The sequence below is a fragment of the Halichoeres trimaculatus genome, unplaced genomic scaffold (genome assembly GCF_033239565.1).
Source record: "Halichoeres trimaculatus isolate MK-OKI-2021-1 unplaced genomic scaffold, fHalTri1.1 fHalTri1_scaffold_3, whole genome shotgun sequence".
NCBI lineage: Eukaryota > Metazoa > Chordata > Actinopteri > Labriformes > Labridae > Halichoeres > Halichoeres trimaculatus.
In genome coordinates this window covers 37,335,457-37,357,934 of record NW_027437181.1, presented here as the reverse complement: position 1 = coordinate 37,357,934, position 22,478 = coordinate 37,335,457, and the positions used below count along the sequence as shown (strand labels likewise).

The 22,478-nt window shown below is 41.2% G+C and overlaps 2 protein-coding genes across 2 annotated transcripts; one reads left to right on the top strand and one right to left on the bottom strand.

Annotated features, from left to right (window-relative positions):
- Nucleotides 1-8,162: 8,162 nt before the first annotated feature.
- Nucleotides 8,163-11,378, bottom strand: tlnrd1 (talin rod domain containing 1). Its single transcript, XM_074667286.1, has one exon. It carries the CDS (start codon nucleotides 9,790-9,792, stop codon nucleotides 8,728-8,730), a length of 1,065 nt encoding a protein of 354 aa, XP_074523387.1. The 5' UTR covers nucleotides 9,793-11,378; the 3' UTR covers nucleotides 8,163-8,727.
- Nucleotides 11,379-14,734: 3,356 nt separating this feature from the next.
- LOC141788211 (uncharacterized) lies at nucleotides 14,735-22,252 on the top strand. The gene is made up of 7 exons (XM_074667085.1): nucleotides 14,735-14,843; nucleotides 15,488-15,578; nucleotides 18,911-19,104; nucleotides 19,198-19,300; nucleotides 19,538-20,060; nucleotides 20,162-20,321; nucleotides 21,670-22,252. The coding sequence occupies exons 2-7, from the start codon at nucleotides 15,544-15,546 to the stop codon at nucleotides 21,849-21,851; spliced, it is 1,197 nt and encodes a 398-aa protein (XP_074523186.1). The 5' UTR covers nucleotides 14,735-14,843; nucleotides 15,488-15,543; the 3' UTR covers nucleotides 21,852-22,252.
- Nucleotides 22,253-22,478: the final 226 nt, after the last annotated feature.

Below are 22,478 nucleotides of genomic sequence, written 5' to 3'. Positions count from 1 at the left end.
CTGATATCTGCTTGGTTTGCTCTGTTCCCATCTTTTTTCTCCAGTATGGATCTGGTCTCACCTGCCCCACTTGGCCTTGGACCGTGCAGACTGTGACTCCTCTTTGGACTCACATTTTGATGCTTTGAAATCACTGAGTGAGGACTGAGGTATGACCCTGTGTAAATAGTTGTGTTTGTATTCGAGGACAATAGCGGACAGGGTGGGTCAGGAACAGGAAATGAAGCTCCTGTCCTGAGTGGGGAGTGAGTTTGTGTTAACAATGTGTATGCTATCCACTTATCATGAGGAAACTCTCTGGATCGCCCCTAAAAAGAAGTCATTGTGACTAAAGGTCAGCGTGTGGGTGTGAAAGCATTCAGCCGTTCATCTCGTCCCCACAGGCGGGGAGTGGGCAGCTGAGGAACAAAGGTCACAACTTGGCCAAGGTAAAAGGTCAGCTTATGTTTCTGTGAGCCAGAAATAAAACAGACCTGGACTTCAGATGGTCTCTGTGTTTCTGGAGAACAGAGCAGATGTCATGGCTGAGGGGAACCTTCATTAAACCACATCTCAATGAAAGGTCATTCATCATGTATGTGCCTTTCATTTTCTGTCTGTTGAAACCTTCAAGTAAGTAAAACATGGATGCAGTCTCTGTATTATCACCCATTGGTTCCTGAAGCAGAGTTTTTAAGCCTATCACAGGGCACTCCTAAGGAACTCTAACAAGTCCAGTTGCATTTACTGGATCAAGCTCAAAATGAGACAGCAAGATATTTTTAAAAGTTAATTGTCTGTTATCATTTATCACGGAGCATCATTACACACCATTATCAGCACCAACTATTCAAAAGTGATAATTCCCCCATGGGTTTCTCTTTTTGTTCTACATGTTTCATGTGTTGTTTCTTGTTTTATTGTGCAGTTCTTGCTCCCTGGTCCTCATGCCTTTGTATTTCTCTCCTGTTTGATGGACACGTTAGTTTCATCTGTGTATTAAGTCTGTGTTTCCTTCTTAGCTGGTTCTGCACATCAGTTCTCTCTGGGAATTTCTTAGTAGCCCCTCTTCCTTTGAGTCTTTTTGGATTCTGTAGTGTTTTTCTTTCCCTTTTTTTTTTGTATTACAAAAAAAAAAAAATTAGGACTCCTGTTTTTGTGTTATGTTTGTTTTCCAGTAAACTATTACAGTCAGCTGTAAGTAGCCTTTATAAAGTAATGCAGTAAACTATCCCTAACACACGTCTGGAATTTAATATGAAACTGTAAAAGACAAACTCTGGCTCCTACCAGCAGAGGAGGAGGGCTCTGCATGCATTCTGTTGTGACTTGTGTGCAGGTGGCAGAAGATGGGTAGAGTCAAGGATGTCTTATCAAGTTAAGCATCATAACCCACAAAAAACTGTCTGAAGTACCCAAAACACAAAGACATTCCATTACAGCCCAGGCTGGGCATTGCAACCCAGAATGACCATTACAACCCAGAATGACCATTACAACCCAGGCTGAGTAATACAAGCCAGACTGACAATTAAACCAAGACAGACCATTAAACCCAGAATGACCATTACAACCCAGAATGAGCAATACAAGCCAGACTGACAATTAAATCCAGAATGACCATTAAACCAAGACTGATCATTAAACCAAGACAGACCATTACAACCCAGACTGGCTATTAAACCCAGAATGACCATTAAACCAAGACTGACCATTACAATCCAGAATGACCATTAAACCCAGACTGACCATTAGAACCCAGACTGACCATTAAACCAAGAATGACCATAAGAACCCAGACTGGGCATTTCAACCCAGACTGACCATTTAACCCAGAATAACCACTACAACCCAGAATAACCATGAAACCCAGAATTACCATTACAACCCAGCGAGACCATTAAACCCAGAATGACCATTAAACCCAGAATGACCATTGAACCCAGAATGACCATTGAACCCAGAATGACCATTACAACCCAGGCTTGGCATTACAACCCAGACTGACCATTTAAGCAAGACTGACCATTAAACCCAGACCGACCACTTAACCCAGTCTGACCATTACAGCCCAGACTGACTGTTACAACTCAGAATGACTGTATAAATCTGGACTGAGTCTCTGAACCTGGATGGACAATATGAACCTGAACTAATCATGTGAACATGGACTTCATTCCCAAGTAGTTGTTTTATGAACACATCATTTTACCACACACTTCTTGGGAGGAATCAGAGACATAAAAGTGAAGAGCCAAGTTAACTTGCCAAACTGACAGCAGCAAGCCTTGTAGGTTTGAGACTTTGTTTGCCTCCTTTATATCATCTGTTCACTGAAAAATATTGTGTCTTTTAAATCCAAATTTGCTGTACTATACTGCTGCACACTTTTCCAAAGGATTACTATGAACCTTCAATGTCCACTGTTTTTGCATACTTTGTCTTAAACCCATAAGCACAATGCAATCCTTTAAACACTTTAAGAGGTGTGGTAACCTTGCCATCATAGGGTCTACTTCAATCTAATCAAATGTTTTGTCAGGGTGTTATCCTGCCTCATGCATACACCTCAAATTTTACACCGGGTCATCTGGATGTGAATCTTAAGTGGTCCACATATAAGACAGCACATGTTAAACATACCTGGGCCAGTTTTGGCTGAATTATGTTACACTTGATGCTGGGCTATCTAGATGTTAGCCACATATAGAAGGGGTCTACATAGGTAACACATGTAACCTGCTATACTTATGCATATACATGAAGCACACAAGAAGTTTTTTTTTTTTTTTACTGTTATAATTCTCATAGCTCAGTGTTTAAACTGAAAACAAGGTCACCTTTATTACGTCCCTGTATGGGAAATTACACATCAGATAAAAACATCATTCAGAACACAATGGTTAAAACTGTTAACTTCATGAATCATTTGAGGCACTGATGGAGACAAGGGTAAAGGAAATTTTACCTCTATTTTTAGAGGGTTTGTTAAGAGCCTGCTTATTTAAAAAATGGCTCAAACCAAAAAATTGTACCTTACTTGCCACCTTCACGATCCTGTCAAGGATTTTTTTCTGTCTGGTCCCTATACCTTACAAGCAATGGAAAAGAATATAATGGATTCAATAAAAACAGAATAAAACAGAAACATCGGGGACTTATCAGTTTGAATTTTGGCAAGTTTTCTTAGACACAAGAGTTGTTGCTGGCCTTTCTTGACAGCATTTGTGGTTGGTGTTACAGTTAAATACATGGATATGTGTGTATGCTAACCACTGTTTTCAAGGTACATATTGTAAAATGACATTGAATTTAACTTTTTTTTTGTGAACATGTTTTTATTGCCAACCATGGCCAAGGGGTTAGCATACAGAACTTGTATCAGCTTAATAAATCCCTTACTCAAATTAAATTTTTGGAATACATTCCACAAATATTGCCATTCAGCTGTATCACAGGCTTTGGCAGCATTGAGTGACAGAGGAGCTAATGCATCTTTAAATTGACCAGATCACATTCAACAAACACCTGACACTGCCCATGGCATGTTAGCCTCTAAGCCCAGCTTATGTATTTTGATGTATAAAAAGTGCTATACTGTAAATAAAAAGTGGTTTGATTTGATATGGCAAAATGTGTTCTAGAAATAAAAATGTTAAGAAATTATACTTTGTATTTTCCTTAATTTAGAGTTAGTTTCTACATGGTCCTATGTATATGTATGTATGTGTGGATAATTGCACTTGTATAAATTCTTTGCTTTTTTCCAACATTCAGAGAGTAAAACACAATTTTTGATTAAGTTGAATAACATAAAATCAAAGAGTTTGTGACATTTGTGTATAAGGGAAGGAAAACAATGCATATACTCAATCTGCACAGAAAAATATTGCAGTCAACATTATTTACTCATACCCTCAATGCCCCCATTTCCTGCTGGAGTCTCACGTTTTTTAACCCCTTCTCTCGCTGAACTCTGTTGTAATATTTCCTGTTTTTTTTCCTCACATTTGTTCATGTTGTTACCAATTTCACACTCTCAATGTAATCCCCTTAATCCCAAGCCCAACAGCAAGATCAAAGTACCATCATTTTTTTTAAATGACTGGCATTTAAAGCCTGTTTATTAATCTAAAACTGAAAAATAATTGGCGTAATCATCAAATTCTGAAGTTTCCAGGGGTTCCTGAATGTACCACAAAAGACATCAAAAATGTGTGAGGACACCAGAGAAGACGGGAGAACTTTGCCAACAGAATCAATATAGGGCTAAGAAGCTGATGTGTCGTATATCTTAGGGAAGGACTACACTTTATTAGGTGCACCAAAAACTTACTGATAATAAAAATGCTTTATACTTATTTGTCTCTCACACTTTTTTTTTTCAAATTCTTCCTTTCCCCCTCCTACTTCAAAACATACGTACATATGGCCAAACATTGATTTTGAAAGTGACAGCGATGAACATTCAACCATCTGCTGATCTGGGAAGTTGCCACCAGCCCCAAAGATACAAGGGCCAGGCGGCCATTTAAAGTCAACAATACAGTGGTTGGGCCTCAAATCCTGTGTCTGGGCATCCAGTGGTGGAGTCCAGAACCTCAGCCGCAAGTGATGAGCCCTGAGCCCAGACCCCCTCTGACCAGTCCTGGAAATTCAACTCAAGTTGCTTCAAACTTGGCTCATAAGTGATTATATTTGCTCACTAATGCACGTGATGTTTTTATTCTGTCTTTTTGCCTTTAAAAACATCTTATAGTGCCTTTTATAATTTTATGTCATTATTTGTAGCCCTTCTGCATAGGGTCCTCACAATCAGGAGATCATAATGGATCAAATTCTTCAGAGGACCACGCCAAAACTTCAAGGAGAACCTGGTGGTAAGCAGGAGGCCCATGAGCAAGACATGCTCCCGATGCAAGTTGTGGCATCTGTTCTGGCTGTGGAATAGCGTCTGAGGGAGGAGCCAAACCTTAAAAAGAAAATGGTTATGTTTTGCTCACTCAAGCAGTATTTCCAGAATGCCAGTGCTTATGCTAGATTTGTCATTAGGCAGTGTTTCTCAACCCTGGTCCTGGAGGACCCCCTGCCCTGCATGTTTTAGATGTTACCCCACTCCAGCACACCTGATTCAAATGAATGGCTCGTTATCAGGCTCGGCCAGAGCTTGATGAATGTTGTGGATTTATTTAGTCCAGTACCTTTTTTCTTAAACTGTGGTACAGCTACTACTGTTCACTTATATCATGTTTGTTTTTTTCTCACCCCAAGATTACTTTTTTCAATGTCATTGGTGGGATTGACACCAAAGGCATGGTGTGGCGACTGATGAAGCAGTGTTTCACAAACTCACTGCCAGAGCAGTTTAACTGCTGAGGAGTTTTATTTACCGACATCCAAACGAACTTCACTGTCCCATAGAGAAGACATTTACCAACTCACATCCCAGACCAGTCAGAGAGAAATCGACACCGACATATGGCGATGTTCTCAGTCATCTTGAGGAATTTTACAATCCGCCTCGCCGGTGGTGCATTTAAAGAAGAGTAAATGGTAAATGGACCAGAACTTATATAGTGCTTTTCTAGCCTTACTGACCACTCAAAGTGCTTCACACTGCTAGTCTCATTCACACATCCACATCACACACTGATGATAGTAACTGTTATGGTGGGTAACATCTGTTCAACTAACACAGGCACACCCATTCAAAGACCACTGACCAACAGTTAAAGCAATTTGGGGTTCAGTGCCTTGCTCAAGGACTCTTTAGCATGTGACTGTATGTGTCTGCTCCCTCTTTCCTATTTTGTGGAAAGGGCTGAAATGGGAAGGAGGTGGAGTCTGGCTACACTGTGGCCATGTCCACATGTAGCCAGGTATTTTCAACACACCTGATTCAAATGATCAGCTCGTTATCAAGCTCTGCTCGAGCCTGATAACGAGCCATTCATTTGAATCAGGTGTGCTGGAGTGGGGTAACATCTAAAACATGCAGGGCAGGGGGGCCCCAGGACTGGGATTGGGAAACACCGATTTAGACAGTTGAGCAAGGTCATTACAGGATCAGTGGATTTTAAAGTCAAAGGCAGGTAGATATAAACATCATCAGCATAAAAATGAAAAGAAAAGGTTGTGTTTTTTAAAATCAACCCTGTGACTGAATATACATAGACTGGAGTCAGGCTTCACATGGAGACGTCAACAGTTGAGCATCTGTCAACAACAAGGGATGGTCAGGGAGAGGACAGGCACACACACACACACACACGATGGACCTCCTGCCCAAACATGAACTTCTTTACAAGTGCTGGTCCATCTACCGTTTACAACTAAATTTTGCTTTAACCAGACCAGGTAAGTGTAGTGTGTGTGTGTGTGTGTGTGTGTGTGTGTGTGTGTGTGTGTGTGTGTGTGTGTGTGTGTGTGTGTGTGTGTGTGTGTGTGTGTGTGTGTAACCTAGAATAAAAGGGCTGGCCTCAGGTCATCAGGTGGCGGTGTCCCTGTCCTCAGAGACAGCTGGTGTCAGTGCTGCAGGGATGGCAGCTCTTTGGGGGGAGGATAGGCAACTGTTACCCTCCTGCAGCAGGAAATGGGCGAAACCTTACCCGCAGTTATGACTCCAGCATTCTGTCGTGTGGAGGAAGCCACTCCTGATAGCACAGGCTTTAGGTTTCCTGTTGTGGGCCAATAGTTTTGGCCTCACTGAGGACTGTCAAGGGAGGGTCAGAGCTCTCCTTAGGTTTGTGTCATGCTGTTAAAACTTGGAAGCTTTAAGTTAACATGTAAGTAACATGTTGGGGTTCGTTGCCTGCAAACCCTGGGTTTGGCAGTGAAGTAAGTTTGTGATAACTGTACTTTTTGTCTTATATATTTACATATTTATTTCACATGTTCACATGATATTAGCAGCTCCATCTCAGACCAGATTCATTTAGTGTTCTAAACTCTACAAGGGCAAAACAACAATTATGTAGTTGATCTATTTTTAAATGTTAAAAAGTAACTTGATTTAGAACCACAGGATTGACCAAATGACCAAATATTTAAATGTAAAATTAACTACAGATGAACTGTTGCTTAATGATACATGTCCACTAAGGTAAATAGGGGAGGATGGGTATGGCTGTAACATAGGAAGAGTTGTAATGCCACCAATTCCACCAATCAGGGATAAGATAGGAGTCATATGATCATTTCAGTGTTGACCCATTTTGAACCTGATCACACATGGCGACTGTCAGGGTTGGAAACAGGTGCTTGCAGATTCTATCAAAATTAAAAAAAAAAAAAAAAAATAAACATTTTTGAGGTAAGAAAGTGTATTTTTTGACTAAGGCTTTATTTTATTTAGTATTTATACTATTCCAGATAAAACCATTTGATTCATATCAGAATAAGTTCTCAGGCTAAATATGATGTGTTTTTTCCCATGCTAATTTCAATCCACTATGCTAATTCAGCTAGCTAAACACTGGCTGACAGGGGTAGGGTGGATTGTAACACATCTTTAAAAAGTGTCACAACACTCCTCTTATGTACAACTTAGAACATTTTTTTTATTTAAATAATGTAACATAACGCCTAGGTTGTGGAAAAAAAACTGACAGAGGTGTGCCTGCAGATGTTTTTTTAAAAAAGCATCTGATAAAGTCACAAAGAACAGTAAGTCAGTCAGATCAGTCACAAAGGCACATGAGATCTGCTATGTTACAACAAATTACTGTAGAAGCTGAGGGTTCAGTGATATCCCAGTGTAGGTTACTGGAGCAGCAGCAAGGAATAAGATTTATTTTAGCTTTAATTCTTTTGTCACTTCAGTACTACAGCTGAGATACAACTCATGTTTTTTTTTTGTTTTTTTTTAGAATTATCATCTATTGTAGTCAATGAGTAACATCTATGTACTGTGATATGTTTAGTGATTCATGACAAATTAAGCTTAAAACATCAGCTTCTTGAGATACATTTTTTGATAGGTTTATGGGAAGATTAAAAATGTAAATTTTTGACATGTCCTTTTCAAATCTGCTTTTAAACTGGTAGGATTAATGATTCTAGACTAGTAAGGTGAATACAAGCATGAAGTCATCAGCATGAACAGATACCTCCAGATATGGTCCATATTTAACTGTTGGACACAACACATTTCCACATCCAAAGTATGTCAGAAACATCATCTTTAATAGTTGAAATAAATACTCATTTACATGCATACTCAAACACTTTAAAATACTATGGGAAGTCTGGTAAATAGTGTAAAACCTATGGCACACACTCACAGCAGCTTTTAAAAATTAGGAATTCACACACACGCACACACGTGCGCACAACAAAGAAGACCACTCTGTCTAATCTCACAAGCACATGTGATGGAATAAGCCAGCCAACCATAGGTTCACACACACACAAGGCTACATCCACCATCATCGAGGCTGCTGTTTTCACCAGAGGGAAAAACTGAGGTAAACTTATCAGGTGTGACGGCTGCTGTCTGTCAGCTGAACCCCAGCTGGGTCCAGAGAGATGCAGTGGTTCACTTCTAACACATTCTGACTCGCATCCAGCGCGACATCAAACCTTGTGGAGGTTGTTTTGAGTCCCCCCTGCATCCTTATACAGAAACACAGACAGCTCCCATTTGATGTTTCTCTGACATAAACCTGATGAGTAGAGAAAACCCAGGTGATTCTCTTTGGTAGGTCAGGACAGGACCAGGGACTGCAGATCATTCTACCTCTTCCTAAACTAATTCACAGAATGAGAGTTGACTGGCGGCAGAGTCCTTGGAGAGGAGCGTTCTCTGAGTGCCTGAGTGAGCAGTGTGCAGCCGTCTGACACCGCACACGCCGAATTACGCAGCCGCTCACGGTAGTCTGCCATTTTGGAGCTGCTCTCAGGATGCTGTGCGACGTCTCGTAGGCCCTGAGTGAGGAGAACACAGGCTGAAACCACACTCATGGCCCCCCCTAACACTGCAGTCTGTACCCCCTTCCCTTCATTGGAGATACTTGCAGCCCTCCCCAGGAAAGAAGGCTCTGTGGCAAACCCAACTAGGGCACTCACAGCCTGAACAAGAGCGGCACCGAAGAGAACGCAGCGGTTTCTGGTCAGTTCACTGGGCTGGGTTTTCACCTCCTTGACGCATGCAAGAAAGGCTGTGCCGCTGGTGCTCATGCTCTTGACGCTCAGTTTAAACTGCTCTTTAGCAAAGCGATCTCTGGACCTCTCGCTTGCCAGAGAAGAAATGTCTGTCAGGTTCTTGAGGTTGATAGAGATGTTCTGAGACAGCTCAAGGAGGAGCTGGGGGCTGAGGTCTGGAAGGGGCGTGACTCGGAGGACACCGCAGCTCTGCTCCACTTCATGCCGACATCGGGTCACTTTGTAGCGGTCTACCAGACCTGGCAGGCAGGGCTGAGAACCAGGGGTCTCCACTGCTGCTAGGTAAGCAGCATGAGCTGAGCACTCGGTTAAAGACACCACCAGGTCAGCCATCTCTAAGAGACGGTCTCCCACCTCTGTGAAGCGGCCCATGTTAAGCTGGCTCTGGATGTCGTGTGTCAGGATGGAGAGCTCTTTAGTCCTGGCTATGACCGTGTCTCGGCACTGGTCAAAGGTGTCTGCCACGGCCACCCCTTCAGACGTCATGACTGGCCTGGTCTCGCTAGACAAGAGGAGGAGATCGGCTACCAGCTGCATCTTGCTTTTACAATTGTCACAGATGGAGGAGAGGCGCTTCCTTTGCTGCAAACTGCCACTGGGTGTGCTGGGTGATCCCTCACTAGCAGATTTATCAGAACCGCCACTTGCCATAATAAGGGACGTGGGGTAGGGTGGGGGGAGTATTCAGTATTCAGTTCAATTGTTACAGTTTTCTGCTGCTGCACATTGCATCATATTGTTTCCAAAATAACCCTTACTGAGTGCTTTCACAAAAATCTAGAAAATCAACTGGCCAAACAGTCTTCCTTAAGTCCCTTCTGAGTATTGGTGATCATCTGTACATTAAATGTTGACACACATAACGCAAACTCTAAATGTAAACAAGTAGAAAAAGCAATACTCAGTTATTGCGTTATGTTTTGTGAATCACAGCCGGATCATTTTATTTTGTTAGAATAACAGGCTTAGCTTTAGGGCACACTGCTAAGCTACATTTTCCCTTCTCAGCACAAGATGATACTTTTTTTTTTTTTTTTACCTTGAATGCCTGTTACATACATAAGTTTCACCCAGTCCCTGTTTTGGGGTTTATCCTAAGAATTCACAGGTGGTGATTTTAGATAACAAACTGCAGTGCCTTGTGGGAAGCAAAGTGCGGACTGAGAGCTGTTGTTAATGGATGTCAGAAGGTAATTTTCTATAAAAACATGATCACATCCCTAATTCATCACATCTGCTAACCCACCTTGCAGTTTCAACACTAGATTTCTTTTGTTTTGGTCTTTAAGGAGCGGAAACATCACCTCAATATTAGCTTGATCTATATTTCAGTCTCTTTAAAAGATATATATTAATCAATATGGTGTCATTTTATGTCCACTCTCGTCAGGGTAAGTTGCCTGAAGCAGAACCGATGTCTTGTCCGACTCGTTTCCAAAGACTGTGACCGGCTAGGTGTGCTCATCATACTAGGCAGAACCGAGGCACCACCCGGGTAGCTCTCCTGGACAGCGGGAAGACTGGTGTTCCCCTTCAGCACCATCGTTTCATGAGTCGTCCAAAGTTAGAGACCAAAAGCCAGACTTTCCAACAGCACGAACTCTCCTGTCCACTTTCAACCTCTTCTTTTTCAAACACAGCCCTGGGTTAGAAGCTAGCGGTTGCAGTTGCTTTGACTCCATATGCATCGTCCTTCGCTCCGTCCTCCACCTCCTCCTCTAGGCGTCTTGACACGGGACCAGAGAATGTGATACCCCGCATATCCTCTGTCCAAACTTGCTTTTTAGATCCATGAGCAGTGAAAAGTCTTCGGACATTTGACTCACATGTCTATCCAGCTTCCGGGAGCATGAAATCCCAAATGTAGCCGAAAACGGGGCCGTTATTCCCGAGGATTCAAAGTCGTGCTGCGCGCTCCCGCTGCAGTATGAGGAAGCGGGGAGGGTGTGGTCGGAGCCGAGCGGCTGCTTGGCTGGATTCAGTAAAGTTACAGGACCGGAGCAGCACAAGTCACCCTGGAACTCCCCGATCTTCCCAAAATCATGAGTTATCCGGTGTAAAGAGCACCCAGGAGCAGGATCAGATCCACAGTGACACAGGGCTCCGCGTACTTTTCCGCCTGCTCTTACTTTCAGGGCTGGTCGTTGATCTGCCATGAGACTCAGCGCCTCTGTGAAGTGGGCTAAACGTGGGGCAGCTGCAGGAAGTTTCACTGTCTACAAAATAAAAGTCGGCTTTTGTGTACAGACCAACATCTCGATTGTTTTCGTTTTATATGAGCACTGCATACTATCCTTGAACAAAGTTTGACGAATGAATCACTGACAGAAGTATTCAGACACCGCATTGTGTGTGCCGTTCCCCCATTGCAACGCGTCAGCAAAGGTGGAGACCAGAGGTTGTTATCTAATTATCTATCAATCTAAGCATATGCTAAGGGCGCCGTGGGCTCCAGGAGGCCCACACAACAGGGGAAAATGTTGGCAGGGTAAACCCAGGACTTGTCGCCTGTCAATCACAAGAGTGACACTAAAACTAATTATTTCTATTAACCCTTAAAATGGAAAACCTTACATTGGTTGAAATATAAAGCAATGCCCTAACTAATTTTACAACAGGTAATAAACCCAAACTAGAATAAGAATTTCTGAAGACACTGTGCTGCTAATGCAGAGGGATAGAGATGCTGAATGACTGAAGTCACATGTGAGAATGGTTAAATGCTTTGTGGAAAAGCTTGAACTCCTTAATGCAAAATGCTGAAGCAGCCTGTTATGAAGTCTTGGATGAATGAATGAATGAATGAATGAATGAATGAATGAATGAATGAATAGTATTAATTACTGCAAAACAATGGACTTTGACTTCTTAATAACATTAAATACTATATTTTAAAAAAGAGACAAAAGTTCAAAGTCTTTTTGTAAAACAGATGTCTGCAGCCGTCGGTCTGTCTTTTCTATTTTCTTCTTTTAGGAGTGAAACTATGGATAGACTTCTTTTAACTTAATTATGCACATGTTTTTATTGTTTACAATAGTATTGAATGGCTAAAAAACAATAAACAAATTCAATGTGCAGTCACTACTGATACATTACAAAATATTACATTATATTTTATTTTGCCCTTCTTAGTTTGATTGTTGACCATATTTATACTATTTTATGACTTGAATTTTTCTTCCTGCACCAACGTTGCCATTGTGCTGTCTTTACACTAACCTTTTTTCCTTTTATCTTTAAATGCTAATCTTCAATTTTCGATATCTACTTGTTTTTTGCTTGTATTATATGACCTTCAATTTGATCCTGGGGATGGATAAACATTATTTATCTATTTATTTATTTATTTATTAGGCTGTAATGAATTCAATTGTCATATCTTGTTTTATCGATGTCATGCGAGGACTAAAGACATTTTGACAGATTAAAAAAGTTGAGGGATTTCTGCTTTTTCCTATGCACCATACTTCCGTTAATAATAAAAGATAAATAGACAAAACAAATGTTGCATTTCAGGGCCACCTTTTAATAAAAAAAAAAAAAAAAATCAAGGAATGTCCGAAAAACACTAAATGAAACGGGCACAGGCCGTTTGCTCGCTATTAACTGTTTTATTTTGAAATCCCCCCGGATGTTGTATTGTAGACTCTATTTCATTGACATTTCCAAACCATGCCTAACGTCTCGCACACTGTTCGGCGACCGGTGTGATCTCTTTGCGGGATTTCAGGTTGCTTATTTATTCATTAATCTATTTCTTATTTATTTGTTTATTTATTTATTTACTTGCAATAAATTTGGTCACACAAAAAAGTTTAGATGATCAACTTGACCTAATAGCTTGTCAAACACGATGTTAAAAGGAAAATTTGGGTTTGTGATTTCTGACAGCCTGGGTCATCCAGAGAGCAACACAAACTGAAAGTCTACATCACAGATCTGATGTCCAAACATATGACGTCTTAGAGCCAGCCTGTCATGCTCCAGCTGATTAGGTCACATATTTTTGCCAAATGTCCATTTTTCGCTTGTTGCTCTCAGTCAGTCTGATATTTACTTTCTCCTCACTTGGTCATTTCTGTCATGGTTGGAAATATGAAACCAATTACAATTGAAAAGAATGACGCAACAGACCTCGTCCAATCCGATGAATCGGAAATGGGTGTTATCCAACCATAGAGGTCGAAAAAAAGCGGTCAACAGATCAGGGAGCCAATCCCATCTGAGATTGGGAGGGACTTCTTGCTGCTGTATGGATTAACTATGGGTGAATCCATACGGTAGTCTCCTCTCTCTTCCGCGGCACCGGAGGTCTTTTCTGAGGTGCCATGTTGAACGGCGCCCCAAAGCGATATTTGTGAGGAGAGAGGAGGGAGGGGAAAGATCGTAGGAGCGATGGTTGAGGAGACACCAGAGAGGCCTACGCGGAAGTCTTTTCACTGACAGACACGCCCCTTTATGGGATCTCACTCTCTGATTGGACGCTGCAGCAGCACAAACTCTTCCAAAACTTCATATCAGCAGAGTTTAATGAGAGAGAAAAGACGAGGTGAAAACGGTCACTGAGGATGGTTTAGAAACGAGTTAAATTAATAAATTAGGGCCTAAAAGGGTTTGATTTGAATTAGAAAGACAAAATACTAACCACAACCATCATCAAATCGATATAACACAGGATCAATACCCTGTTTGTAACTGTTTAGGCCACCCAGCAAACACGTACAGTTGGGGCCCATATGGGCCTTGATTGGGCTAGTTGGGGTTTGGGTGGGCATGGGCTTAGAGTGGGCTTTGTTGTTGGGCCCCACAAGGGCAATAGGCGAGAAGTAGATGGGCAAAACTAAGGTTGGGCTTAGAGTGGGCTTTGTTGTTGGGCCCCACATGGGCAGTAGGTGGGCTAAACTAAGCTTGGGCAAAAAGTGGGCTCCAGCTGGGCATTGTTGTTGGGCAGTAGGTGGGCAGTAGATGGGCTAAACTAAGCATGGGCAAAAAGTGGGCTCCAGCTGGGCATTGTTGTTGGGCAGTAGATGGGCTAAACTAAGCATGGGCAAAAAGTGGGCTCCAGCTGGGCATCGTTGTTGGGCAGTAGGTGGGCAGTAGATGGGCTAAACTAAGCATGGGCAAAAAGTGGGCTCCAGCTGGGCATCGTTGTTGGGCAGTAGGTGGGCAGTAGATGGGCTAAACTAAGCATGGGCAAAAAGTGGGCTCCAGCTGGGCATTGTTGTTGGGCGGTAGGTGGGCAGTAGATGGGCTAAACTAAGCATGGGCAAAAAGTGGGCTCCATATGGACTCCATTCAAAAATGTTCAAAATTGATTGTGTCAGGCATGGATGAATTTTAACAGTAATGACTGACCTGGGCCCACTTTTATATGAAGGTTAGGGCAATATGCTTAAAAGTACGGTTTGTAATGCATTTTTTTTCTTATAATACTTTTAAAAATTGCAAACAAACTCATACATAAACTCTATATTCAAACCTTGAAGAGAGCACCGCACTGCTTTCCCTCAAGAAAACTTTATGGGAAAACTCCACCCCCTTCGAGCAAAAAAAAAAAAAAAAAAAAAAAAGTTCGTCTGCCCAGCAACAGTTTACCGCCTTCACAGTTTGCCGCCTTCAGAGTTCGCCGCCTTCACAGTTTGCTGCCTTTACAGTTTGCTGCAGGTTTGCTACTTGGAAACGGATACGCTCATCTTCAGGTAAGAATCAACTTAATCACGAAGAGAATAAGCTTATATCCACCGTGGTGATAATCTGTAGTTTTTTCTACCACATGATGTTAAAAGTGTTTTGTTTTTTTGAGCGGACAGGACTAGTCAGCTTTTCGCGAATGTAAGCTAACACTAGTGCTAGCTGTAGTTAGCTTTGGTAAAAACCTTGATGTTGAGCACAAGACTCCCATCTTTAAGTAAATATGAAACATATTTTCAGATTTTTTTTTGTGGTTGACTTAATTTTAAACGGAATAGGCTGTGCACCTAGAAAGGTAGTCAAACAGACAAATATTAAACTATATTAAAATTATCCCGCCAATGCGGACCTGTGGCATTTTACGTTGGCACTTGTTGCATTTATAGTTATAATACAAACACTATAAGTCCTTGTGAAAACCAGCAAAATGTTATCGACTAGTAGCGATACGTTTTATAATATTTTTAAGGGGCTTTACTGTCACCATGTGTCATTTCCTGTGCTTTTAAGCTAAATATCCATATTTGTGTTGAATCTAATAAATTAACCGTTCCTGTAATATTGGTGTATATTATATTTTATTAGTTCATTATTTTATTGTATTATTTGCGGCACACACGAACCACTTTCTCTCCTCTTCTCTGTTCAAAAGCCACACCGGCGTCTGCCCCTCCCCTCCTGCGTCCCAGGCTTGCTCCACGCCGCTGCATGCTCTCTCCGCCTCCACAGCAAAAACAAAACAGGTATGGCCACAACACCGCAACGATACATTCAGAGGCTTTTTTTGGAATTATTTTAGCTTAATAGCAGCGAGCCAAAATGCTGATAGAGAAACGTCTTGTGCAGTTAATTGTAAGAGTCACGTTTTCTGCTGTTTAAGGGTCCAGCTTTCTTTGCTTGTTTTTAAAATGAGCCGTTTTGTGTCGCGATGTAAGTTTGCAATGAACAGACGTAAAAGCTGTTGGGTGCTTGCTGCAACTGTACATAGGTGTCATGCAGAAGTGAATGAGAAGCAATGAATGGATGAACTGGATCAGACACATGTTGTGTGAGAAATAGAGCGTCTGATAGTCAGTTAGCTGTGGGTTGTTTGTAAAATGGATTCAGTTATGTTAAGTCCAGTAACAACCAAGAAAGAGTGGGAGTGTTTTATGCTGTTGTTGAGTGCACTTGTGGCTGTTTCAATCAGCTCATACAGGACTTTAGGCATTTCCTCTTTGATAAACTAAAATAAATGAACACAACTTTTGTCCATGAGCCAGTTGGCCGGTAGGTACCATCTGATGTAAAATGGCAGTATTTTAAAAAAAAATTATTTATCTTTTTTTTTGTTGTTAATGATATACCAGCCTCAATGTAGAAAATAAATGATAGGATTGCATTAATGGGAGGTTTTGTGTATTATCACCATGTTTGTACCCAGTTTAACCCTATGGAAAGATATATTATAAATATATAGGGTGAAAAATTAATTTACAGATATTCCCTCAAAACTTCCCAGCTTATTATTGAAATTATGCCAAAACGTTTTTTTTTGTATCACAAGTTTTCTGATCCAGACTGACATATTTCAAGTGTTTATTTTAATATTAATGATTATAACAGACAAAAACTTATTGAACTCATCACGTTTTTTATGATATTCTAATTATATGACCAGCACCTGTAGTGCAGAGACCACTTTAAAAGATTACGAGCAGAATACTAGTTGGTAAATTTAGCCACTTTAAAACCTGCTTCAACAAGCTAAACATTTACAGTAGTAATCTAGAATTTGTCATTCCTGATCCTAGTATAGTCATTGCTGAAACCTTAAATTCTTTTTTGTTTTTTTGTTGTTTTTTCTTTTTTTAGAAATAATGGAGTGTTCAGAAAGAACCAAAAGGAGGAAAATATCAGCAAAAGTAGAGGAACATTTGCGTCTCATTGAAAAGGAGTCTTTGACGGATGACTTGTTGGCACATACTTCTGAAAAGGAATTTCCACTGGATGATTTGTCAGACGATTCTGAATGGAAAGATGCCATGGACACTATCTCTGATGCTAATGACGAGAATTGTCAGGAGAATTCATCACAATATTTAGAAGATGAAAATTCCTCTTGTTTTTTTTCCGACTGTGTTTCTTCATTTGATGGTTTGGATTCTGAAAACTGGGTGGAAGGTGAAATGCCAAGTTGTGACAGTGACTGTGATTTGAGTGGAGATGAATGTTCTGACTTGGACAATAATAGTGATTCATGTGGACTTGCAGAGTGGGCTGCGGAGTTCAACATACCACAAACAGCACTGTCTGCACTTCTTAAAATTTTAAGGAAGAGGGGACTTGATATCCCACTGGATGCCAGAACTCTTATGTCCACTGACAGATCTTGCAATGTGGTCAATGTAGCTGGGGGATCCTACTACCATTTTGGAATCAAAAATGCTCTCATTGCTGAACTTACATCTTTTGGACATTTGGCAAATGTGATTGATACCCTCACACTTCGAATTAACATTGATGGATTGCCGTTATTCCGTAGCTCTAGTATGAGTCTGTGGCCTATTCTGGGTATGATTAAGGAAATTCCAAGGTGTAATGTGTTTGTAATCGGTGTGTACTCAGGTGCATCAAAACCTGCAAATGTGCAAGAATATTTACAAGAATTCATTGTAGATTTAAAAGCAGTATCTCAGAGTGGTATTGTGTACAATGGTTTACATTTCAAGGTAGCTTTACTTGATGCTTTTATTTGTGATGCACCTGCACGTGCCTTTATCAAGTGCACTAAAGGTCATACAGGCTATCATGGATGTGAGAGGTGCACTCAAAAAGGTCAGCACATGAATAGGAAGATGTTTTATCCTGAAATTTCTGCAGAGCTCAGGACAGATGAGCAGTTTGCTAGACAAGGCTATCAAGAGCACCAACTGTCACCCTCACCCTTAACTGATCTGGGTATAGGTTTAGTTACCAGTTTTGTGTTAGATTATATGCACCTTGTGTGCTTGGGGGCAATGCGAAAGTTAATATTTCTTTGGTTGAAGGGGCCGTTGAAATGCAGGCAGTCTATGAAGTTTTTTGTTGCAATGTCAGCATATATGGTTTCTATCAGGCAGTATTTACCTAGCAATTTTGCTAGAAAACCACGGTCTCTGTTTGAATTCAGCACATGGAAAGCTACAGAGCTTCGACAGTTTTTACTTTACACAGGCCCTGTTGTTCTTCTTAATAATATACCCAGTAGAATGTACAGAAACTTTCTACTTCTATCTGCAGCTATGAGAATTCTTCTGAGCCCTGCCTTATGTTGTCCTGACAATTGTGACTATGCGGAGGAGATTTTGAAACTCTTTGTAACAGATTTTGCTTCAATTTATGGAGCTGAATTTGTCAGTTACAACATACATTCTTTGATCCACCTAGCTCAAGATGCACGAAAATTCGGCCCTTTGGATAACGTGTCAGCTTTTCCCTTTGAGACATTTTTGGGTAAATTGAAAAAACTTGTCCGTCGGCCTCAAAACCCTGTCCAACAACTCGTCAGGCGGATCCACGAGAAGCAGGAAATGGCAAGCCAAAAGACCCTGACTGTTTTAAACCCACTCAAACAGCTCCACTTTTCTGGGCCACTTATTAATTCATTTGCAACATGGGAACAATACAAACATTACAATGATGGACAGACACTGATCACCTCCTCTCATGGCGATAATTGTTTTTCTGTAAAGGGAAGGGTTTTTGTTGTGCGAAACATTTTGTCACATTCTGGAACTGTTAAAGTCCTGTGTAATTTCTTTGAAACTACCAAATCTTTTTTCACCTATCCAATGGACTCACCACGCCTTGGTATTCTTTTTGTTTTCAATTTATCTGAGCACTTTCAGCTGTTACCTGTAGAGGAGTTAAAAACAAAAATGGTTTTGCTGCCTTTCAAGACTGGATACGTGGCATTGCCGCTCCTGCACTAGCCCAGTGAGCTATTTTTTTGTTGTTGTTTTGTCTCATATTGTTTGTTTTTGAATATGAATGTTCAGAATTGTATATATCTTATTATAAATGTATATATTTTATGTATTTGTTTTTCTTTAAGCATGTTGCCATTCGCAATTGTTGAGTTCGAAAATCAAGGATTGGCAGTGATAGCAACCAAATGGTTCATTGGGCCTGAGGAGGACGAATGCTACTGGCCACCATCAGGGATTAACTTAACAAAGGCAATCATAGAGCAAAAGGACCCTCAAACTGACTGGGAGATACACAAATTGACTGTAAAGAGAAAGGCTGGTAAGAATTATGATAGTATTTGACATTATTGTTAATTAATTCAAATTTTCTCCCGATTAAACTAATAGCCACTCATTTGCCCGTCTCTTACAGCGACTTATGAAGTTGCCCGCACAAAATTAGTCCAGTATGAAGAACACAGTGATGTTCCAACCGAGTCTGAAGAAAACATGGGAAGAGGAAAGCGCAGAAGGAGGTGAGGTTGTTGAAAATATTATAAAATAAAATGAAAGAATGGATGTCTGAGGCAGAACTTTTAGTGATGTCATCTGTACTCTTAAAGTGAAGGTCTCAGACATTTCACTCCTCATCCGAAGAGCTTTCGTGTCGGATGAAGAGTGAAACATCATTCGAAACCAAAATGTGTGTGTATTTTTTTTTTTTAACCCGCTGTTTTTAAAACGCTTTAATTGATTTTATTGTGTTCGTTAAGGCCAGTGGTTATGTCCAGTGAGGATGAGGATGACGACGACCAATCCAGCATCCCAATCAGACCTACACCTCAGTCCACCCTCAGATCATCCCCTCCACCGCCTCCACCCATCTGCAGACCTGTGCCGACACCGCCACCACCTCCATCCACCCTCAGATCTGTTCATACACCTCCATCACCTTCAGCCGTCCTGAGCTCATCATCTAAACTGCCTCCACCAGCCATCGGGTCTTCACCTCCACCACCTCATTGTTATCGGAGAGGTCCCAGTGCCAGTCACCATGCCACCATGTCACCAGAAAGTCCACGAACACAAATTAGAGACAACATGTTTATACGCATCTTAACACTCCTTGAGGAGATAAAAGAAATGCAGAAGATCCACGGGAGAATCTTACAAACGCTTGTGAGTGGCAAGATTAGCACCACACCTTATATCCCAGAGGGTTTCCCCCTAAAGACAATTAATGATGTGAAAAGAATGGAAGAAAATTTGGGAGACGCTGACTTCATGTCTAAACTGGTACGTGCAGTGAATTTTATCTAAAACTTCCCAGTATTCTTGAGTGGTTTACTCCAGCATAATAGATACATTTGCTTTGTATTGCATTTGTTTTATCTCAGGTGGCAGCTGTGGCTGATATCGGGGGAGCAACTGTAGACGAGGCCACGAGAAGGATGATGAGCTTCCTCCTAGACCATGGCTTATCCAGGCAGTACAACTTTGTGGGCCGAAACGGGAAGAGAGAGTTCAAGGTCTTAAAGCTGTTTGAAGTCATATATGGTAAGTGCATGTGAATAAAGGCGTCACAATATCCTAATGTTATAAATGTGTTGGTTAGACTGTAAAGGCACCCACAGGTTTGTCTCAAAAAAATTGAATATTGTGGAAATGTTAGTTGATTAAGTAATTCAATTTAAAATATTAAAGTCATACAGTGGGGGAAAAAGTATTTGGTCAGTTCCCAATATTTAATTTTGGCTTTATACTTTTTGCCCCATTGAAACAAACAATGTAGAAAAAATGGAAAATATTTTATTATATTGGTTTGTCTGGTGAGTCTTTGCCACACCCCTATAAGTCCAAGCACACCACTTTGTGCATGTTTTTAATATTGCTGAGGACTGGAGAGAAATCTCTTGCATTCCCTCATGAGGGTCAGTAGGACAGAAACGCTGCAATAAATGCCTCAAAGTGATACTCTGGGATGGAACAAGTTGGGTCCTATCACAAGGTTTAGGGCTGAAATGACCCCTACAGTAGTGTTTTTGTGCAGCAGAAGCCCAGGGCGCACGCACCAAACACCTCCTCCCTGCTCCTCTGCCGGTTTCCCCTGCACTCAGACGGGGCCATATTTTACTTGACCAGAAACACAAATAAACAGACTCCCACAGAAAAAATCTGAAATCGGTCTGCATTCACGCTTTACTTTGCTTGCAAAGTGAACGGCAGGTGGTCTTCGCTCTCATAATCACTCATCTTTACTTTGTTATTGCATAATTCATCCTGGCAGACTACCTGCGTTTTTTTATATTTGGCACGCCGTGCGTGCGGACTGATACACTAAGCGGCGAGCGCCTCGTAGCCAGCTGTGGCTCTGCAGCGGAGGTAGCGCTGTTTTACGACAAGATGAGAACTAGAGCCTTATTTAGCAGTGTTTTTGTGTGAAATTAACGCGCTGAAAATTCTCTATATAAAGTGTGAACGCAGACCGATATCAGATTTTTTCGGTTGGAGTCCGTTTATTTGTGTTTTTGGTCAGGTAAATTGTGGCCCTGTCTGAATGCATAGAAAACCGGCAGAAGAGCAGGGAGGGGGTGTTTGGTGTTTGTTTTTTTTTTAAAACAGTTTTTCCTCCTACAAGCTGTGAAACAGGATTTTAATCCCTGTGAAGAATTTGCATGTTAGGAATTCATTATGAAAGTCAGGGATTGTGTGGACCACAAAAAAAATCAAATTTAAAATTTTAGTGACCCTGCACCATTGTCAAATTAGGTATAGGTCCTGTAAATCTTTGATGAATTAGAATTAAGCTAAATTATTTAAGATGTGCCTCTAGTTGCTTTTGCAGTCCTGGCCAAGAGTTGTGTTGTCACATGAATTAAGTGGCTGTTATGCTTGTTTTTTGCAGGAGCCTTAAAGAAAAACGCCATGACCAGTCAAATCACCCGTAAAGATGCAGAGAAGGCTGTTGCCAAGTGGCTCATTGGGGCTAGGGACCGGGGAGGTAATAGACAGGCCCGTCAGACCCAACAAGCAACACCACAACAAGGACTTCAGGCTTCAGACTTATTTGATGTGGAAAATGAGTGATTTTTTTCAGAAACTTCTCTTTCAAAGGAGCTGTAAGTTTGGCAAAGTATGTTACAGTTTTGCTGGAAAAGTACTAATAAAAAAAGGTAACTGTATTTAGTGGTCTCTTTGTTCTTATACCTAGTATTACAATAACTGCATGGCACGAGTGTAAAATATAAATTTGTAATCAAAATAATAATGGGCAACCAAAATCAGCCCCATGTGGGCTGATTTTGGGTCCCTAATGGTACCCATAAGGGACCCAAAATCAGCCCTTATAGGGCCCAGCTAGTGTGGGCCCCAGATGGGTGAAACCTAGGTTTCCCGTGTGGGTTTTAGCTAGGGCCCATGTAAGGCCCACCTTGAGCCCATCTGGGCTTGTCTACATGGGGCCACCATGGAACCCCCGGACAAAATTGACTGGGACCCAGCTGGGCAGCCCAAATGGGGCCCATTCACCAGCCCGTATCCAACCCACACGGGCCCCGCATGGATGTGTTGACAGGGCAGCTTCAATATCCAACAAAATATTTCATATAGTTTAAAAGCACAGTTAGAGAATATATATTCATAATCAGTTATTTCCCTCATCTTTTTTCCTGTTTATCATGTTTTTCCTTACGTCAGAGGGTTTGTCAAAAACAC

Bases quoted from the DNA above. Each gene is read 5' to 3' on its own strand.
- tlnrd1 (XM_074667286.1), bottom strand. From the start codon at position 9,792: ATGGCAAGTGGCGGTTCTGATAAATCTGCTAGTGAGGGATCACCCAGC.
- LOC141788211 (XM_074667085.1), top strand. From the start codon at position 15,544: ATGCTCTCTCCGCCTCCACAGCAAAAACAAAACAG. The intron at 19,105-19,197 runs GTAAGAATTATG...CGTCTCTTACAG, and splicing joins GACTGTAAAGAGAAAGGCTG to CGACTTATGAAGTTGCCCGC. The intron at 19,301-19,537 runs GTGAGGTTGTTG...GTGTTCGTTAAG, and splicing joins AGAGGAAAGCGCAGAAGGAG to GCCAGTGGTTATGTCCAGTG.